The sequence below is a fragment of the Notamacropus eugenii genome, chromosome 6 (genome assembly GCF_028372415.1).
Source record: "Notamacropus eugenii isolate mMacEug1 chromosome 6, mMacEug1.pri_v2, whole genome shotgun sequence".
Taxonomy (NCBI): Eukaryota; Metazoa; Chordata; class Mammalia; order Diprotodontia; family Macropodidae; genus Notamacropus; species Notamacropus eugenii.
The window spans coordinates 298,886,392-298,892,812 of NC_092877.1; the positions used below are offsets into that span (position 1 = coordinate 298,886,392).

The 6,421-nt window shown below is 40.4% G+C and overlaps 1 protein-coding gene across 2 annotated transcripts in view; it reads left to right on the plus strand.

The window, feature by feature from the left end:
• BMPR2 (bone morphogenetic protein receptor type 2) overlaps nt 1–6,421 on the plus strand; it is a 225,700-nt gene that overhangs the window by 210,960 nt on the left and 8,319 nt on the right. For both annotated transcript variants that reach the window (XM_072617306.1, XM_072617307.1), the window contains exons 11-12: nt 769–941; nt 3,256–4,538. In XM_072617306.1, the coding sequence (XP_072473407.1) occupies nt 769–941; nt 3,256–4,538 (1,456 nt within the window). The remainder of the gene's footprint in view (nt 1–768; nt 942–3,255; nt 4,539–6,421) is intronic.

The following is a 6,421-nucleotide window of genomic DNA, read 5'->3' on the forward strand; positions in this document are numbered from 1 at the left end:
CCTGACTCCGACCCTTACTAGATATATGACCTTGGGCAAATTGCATAATTTCTCTGAATCTCATAGTTACCACATCTCAAGATGGGGATAATAAAAATTCAATCGTATCTTGCAGGGTTGTGGAGAAAGTACTTTGCAAACTCTCCTCATCTAAAACTTCATAAGCTAAAGAGCTAAATAAGAACTATTGGGAAGGTGGGCTATTTAGCTCTCAGTGCTCAAGAGCTCAAAGTCGTCTTGGTCTCCTTTCTTTCCTTTGTCTTCCTATTCACCCTAGTGTTGAACTGCATTGTTGAATCTACCCATATCTGCTTACTTTATCTTTTTCTTGGTTTTCCTTGGTTCTTCACTGATTTTATTTCCCCATTCCAACCAAACTCACTTCCTCACAATATTCTACTCACATTTTTCTTCTTCTGAAGTAATTCTTTCTAATCACTGCACAGTCCTTCCCACCCATCCATGGCCAAATTGTAACCATCATTTCCTCAAATTCCATAGCAAGAAGAAACCAGCCTGAAATTTTAAATATGTGGATTAGTCATTTTGGAGAATGTTTATGACAAGAAGCTAATCAAAAGTCAGCAACATCAATATATTGTATGGAAATACATGTGTGTACATGCATAATTTTGTGCATAAAGACACTCCCTAACTTACACATTAAGAATATCCTACATCGAGTAGTTGCTTAATTACTCTTTTTTTGTTACATTTTTAAATTAAATTTTAAAATTCAAGTTGTTTTACATAAAGTTGTTGTCCTAGGCTGTAAGATCACTAAAGGAGACAATCGAAGACTGTTGGGACCAGGATGCAGAGGCTCGGCTAACTGCTCAGTGTGCTGAGGAGAGGATGGCTGAACTCATGATGATTTGGGAAAGGAACAAATCAGTCAGTCCAACAGTCAATCCAATGTCTACTGCTATGCAGAATGAACGGTAAGAACAGTGTGGAGTCTGGGCATAAGTCACTGAGTACTTTGAAGTGGAATAGGAAATAAGTTCTTCGATGTCAGACCAGTATTGCCATTTTCCCAGTGAAGGTTTTTGTTTTTCTAAATGAATGCGGAATGCCTACCTTCTTATCTAAAGGAGAGAAAGAGAAGATGTCTTTCCAAGTTGTAGAACTTCCTTGAGCGGTGTTAATGCATTTCATTATGTATTCTCTGGGACCTTCACCCCAAGTTAAGTTTGCCTTCCTTTCAGTGACCTTTTCGTTTGTAGTATTGTTTATGGTGCAGTAGGTTAAGGACTCTGGACTTGGAGGCAAGAAGATCTGCATTTAGATCCTGTAGATCCTGCCTCTGGTGCTCACTAGGTTTGTAACAACCAGAGAAGTCACTCAACCTCTGTCAGTCTCAGTTTCCTCCCTTGTAAAATGGGGATAATAACAGCCCCCACCTCCCAGAGTTGTTGTAAAGATAAAACAAGATGCTATTTGTGAGTATATAGTACTCTGCTGCTGGCAAAGTACTTACATAGATTCTCTCATTTTTTTCTAATGACAACCCTGTGATGAAGTTTGGTCCTATTTCTGTCATCCTAGTTTTATGATAGTTTTATGAGCTAAAAGAAGTCAAAACTTACCCAGTCTTGAACAACAAGTAAGTGTCTGAGGCAGGATTTGAACTTGGATCTTCTTGACTCCAAGTCCAGCACTCTGTCCATGTGACCATTCTGCTTTAGCACATACTCTTGATTCTCTTAGTTTGTAATATTCGTTTCTTACTGAACAGTTATACTCCAGTACAAATCACTGTCAGGCAGTTCACATCAAGTGTCTTTAAGGCATCCAGAAAAGAGCTAATAGAGGTTACAAAGGAAATAATAAGGAATATTATTAGGAAAGGAATAAGTTTGACATTTGGACAATTTTCTTTTCCATTCCCCAGCATATTTAAATTCTGAGAGCAAACTATTATGAAATAAGGTACTGTGATTGACTCTCCCCTGGATTGCCCACTCTCTGCTATTTTTCCTTATGTTAACATGGTCTTGGTGGCCCCTGGGCTACCCATACTAGTAAGTAGCAGGTTGCAGAAAGTCTCAGATCCCAAGACTGGCTGGCTCTGAAGAGATGAATCTTCATTCTTCTGGCATCTCTTTCCCTGGTTGATTCCCATATCCTACAGCTCTCCAAGGCGCTCCCTTTTCTCTTCTTCCCTTTCCTATACTTTTCTGTCAGTCTTGGTCATTCTCTCTGTGCTTATTCCCTCTTTCCTTGCCTCTTTTCTCTCTGACACCCTTATGCACCCCTACTGTTACTGGTGATTATTTTGTTGATTCGGTGACCTGCGTTGCCTTTGAGGTGGTTTTTAACGAAGTATTACCTATATATTAACGCAAAGGTGTGTTGTGGCCTCGTACATAATTTATGATTCGGCTCATGCTTCAGACCTCCTGAGGTGTAGTTCTCGTTCTAAAGACACTACAACCATCTTGGTCAGTTTAAGATCCTTAACAATCAGGTCAGAAACTTACCACTTCCTGGGGCTTCTCTCACAGATTCAGAAGCCTCACAGGAACCCTAAAACATCCCCACAGGAGATCCCCAGCTTCTTAGGCTATCTGATACCAGAGTCCAACTCCTCCCTAAAGCTTTCTGAGACCTTTCTGGAGTATGAAGATAGAGACCAAGAGGCTGATGGGCAGCTTCTGCCTATTAGTGTAGAGGTGCTTTGTCCCTGAGGACTTTGGCCCTTAATCTAATATTTCTTGAGGACCTAGTATGTGCATAGCAGTCTAGTAGGTGATGTAGAGGTGTAAAAGTAATGGTGGCTTTTATCTCCATGGAATTTATAACTAATTGTGGTCATTTATTAAATAGTTGTTTGAATACTGTTTGAATACTGTTTGAAAGTATTATTTTTAATTGCTAATGTATTATGACTGTTGTACTACTGTTTATGAGAAGAGAGGTTGATGCTTGTACATATTTAGGAAATAAAAAAAGAATGGATGTATTTGAAAAGTCTCCTTAGGTTGGTCTTTTTCCACAGACCTTTTTCAGTCGTGCTGTGTTTTTATGAAAGCAACATCAATAACTGATTATTATCACTTTTCTTTAAAGAAATGAGACATTTTAAAATTCAAGTAAGTTAATATGAATTTTCTAAGTTAGGTAACACCCAGAATAAAATAGGTTATGAACCAAAATTAAAGTAGCTCAGATTTTAAAATCAGAAATGTTAAATGTGGAGAGAGTTTCTCATAAATGTCCTCTCAAGGTAACACTTCTTTTTCTTTCTTTAAGCAACCTGTCACACAACAGGCGTGTGCCAAAGATTGGCCCTTATCCAGATTACTCTTCTTCTTCGTACATAGAAGACTCCATTCATCACCCCGACAGCATTGTGAAGAACATTTCTTTGGAACATTCAGTATCCAGCAACACGCCTTTAACTGTAGGTGAAAAGAACCGAAATTCAATTAACTATGAACGACAACAAGCACAGGCTCGGGTTCCCAGTCCTGAAACTAGCGTCACCAGTTTGTCCACAAACACCACCACTACAAACACTACTGGCCTTACTCCTAGCACGGGCATGACCACCATCTCAGAGATGCCCTACTCAGATGAAACAAATCTTCATGCCACAAATGTGACTCAGTCAGTTGGGCCAACTCCTGTCTGCCTACAGCTAACTGAAGAAGACTTGGAGACCAACAAGTTGGACCCAAAAGAAGTTGATAAAAATCTAAAGGAGAGCTCTGATGAGAATCTAATGGAGCACTCCCTTAAACAGTTCAGTGGACCAGACCCCCTGAGCAGCACCAGCTCCAGCTTACTTTACCCACTGATAAAACTTGCAGTGGAAGTAACAGGACAGCAGGACTTCACACAGACTGGTAATGGTCAGGCATGTTTAATTCCTGATGTCCCCCCTGCTCAGATCTATCCTCTCCCCAAGCAACAGAACCTTCCCAAAAGACCTACTAGTCTCCCCTTGAACACCAAAAACTCAACAAAAGAACCCCGACTGAAATTTGGTAGCAAGCACAAATCAAACTTGAAGCAAGTTGAAACTGGAGTTGCCAAGATGAATACAATCAATGCTGCAGAACCTCATGTAGTGACAGTCACCATGAATGGAGTGGCAGGCAGAAGCCACAATGTGAACTCACACGTTGCCACAGCCCCATATGCTAATGGTGTAGTGCCATCTGGTCAGGCACCCAACTCAGTGGCACACAGGGCCCAGGAAATGCTGCAGAATCAGTTCAGTGGTGAGGACAGCCGGCTGACTATCAACTCCAGTCCTGATGAGCATGAACCTCTCCTAAGACGAGAGCAGCAGGCTGGCCATGACGAAGGCGTTCTGGATCGTCTGGTGGACAGGAGAGATCGCCCCCTGGAAGGTGGTCGGACAAACTCCAATAACAACAACAGTAATCCATGTCCAGGGCAAGAGGTTCTGAATGTTGGCCTTCAGAGCACAGGCGCAGATCCTGGGCAGTCAAAACCCAGAAGGGCACAGAGGCCTAATTCCTTGGACCTGTCAGCCACCAGTTCTCTGGACAGCAGTAGTATACAGTGTAAGTGGAGGCTTTGTGTAACCTACCCTCTCTGTGCAGGTGGCCACTTAGCTGTCATCAGATGGCACCTTAGCAAGTTGGTTCACCACTTTCAAAAACAAATGAGAAACTGTGGAGCCCTGAGAAATAACAAGATTATATTTTAAGCCAAAAGAGTAATTTTTTTCAGTGTCATCATTAGTTAGCATCACATTATTTGATATAGGCAGCTATGTGACAGCTGGAGTGCTGGACTGAGAGTGAGGAAGACCTGAGTACAAACCTGTCCTCAGCCACCGACTGGCTGAGTGATGCTGGACAGGTCACTTAGGCTCTGTCTGCCTCCACTTTCTCAGCACTGTCATGAAGATAAAACAAGTTCATGTTTCTAAAGTACTATATGACTGCCAGCTGATATTACTGAAATAGTTATAGATCTAATATACAACAGACATGGCTGTAGCATGACTGGGCAACACTTACACTTATGTTTATGAATTGTAGAAACTAAAACAAGCTAGTGCTTCAAGGAAAAGGGGAAGTTATCCTTTAATGAGTTCTTCTAGCATTTTTTTTAGTTTACAACAGAATGCTACCAATTGTAGCTATCATAAGAATGTAATGAGTTACTTTGGGGATTTTATCCAAAAAACTAGTAAATTTTCAGTTATAAGGAAGATTCAGAACAGTCACCAGAGACTGTGGTGCCACATCCTCCCTTCTTACTGTCCTCTTTATCTAGAAGCTTATTTTGACAGGCCCCTGGAGGCTCCTGGCATTGTTCTAGGCACTGTATGACTCAAGTTAAATTGGTACATGATCTTTGGCCTAGAGGAGCTAATCACCCAAAACAGGAGCTTGCTAAATCCAGTCACATTTGCCACTAAACAGCCACTTCGTGGCTGATTCTCTGATGTCAGCTTCTTGTGCCAACAAAACTATCAGAAAGAATTGACCATCTGATGAACACTATTGTCTGCCTTTTTAGAAAAGGCAGGATAGTTGTTTAGCATGAATCAATGCTTTGAGCATGTAGAAAGGTGAAAACACTTTTCTTATACAAGAATTTTATCTCCATTTTAGTTAGAAGTAAAAGTAAAAATATTTACTTGACATTACTGACAGAACACTGCAGGAAGCAGAAAATATATTCAAGATTTATGAACATCTTAGGAGAACTGCAACACCAGTAGAAGGAGGCATATTCAAGACTTAGGTCAGGAACACCTGGTCACATTCTTCAAAAATTATCCCTGGGTGTCCAGATGGAAACAACCCTCACGTTGAGTGATAGCTACCTCAGACGGGAAGGCAATACAGTGTGGCCCAACTGATCAATTCTTAAGGGAAAAAAACATTGAGAAATAGCACCTTGATAGGTCTGCCATTTCTCTGAAACACCCAATATACTAAGTACTATTTAAACTTGGTCCACCTTGAATTGACTGTTAAGGGAAATAGAACTCTTCCATTTTTGCCAAACTTTCCAGAATTTAAGAATTGCACTTGGAAGAAGCAAAGCATATGAAAATTTCTTAAGAGCTTTAGTTTTCTATGGAATTTATGTTTGTGCTTCTTTTCTCATCCCTGTCCTGAGAATGGTTTTGTATTCATAACTCAATTAAGAGTTATTTCACAGGTAATTAACCTAGAGCTCAATTTCCTGAGTGTAAGCTGTGAGTGGGGAAAAAAAAATCAGAATAAACAAACCCCCAAATGATTAAAGATAGGCTTTGCCCACAAAAATGACTAATGGTGGATTTCAAGATATTCTCCATCAATACCTGCCACTGTCATTTGCCTTGATGGCTGTTTTATCACACTCCATTAATCTCTATATAAGCTAACTATACTGCTAAGGGCAATTTTTTCCAGATAACACTTTTTTTCTCTTTTGTTTTCAG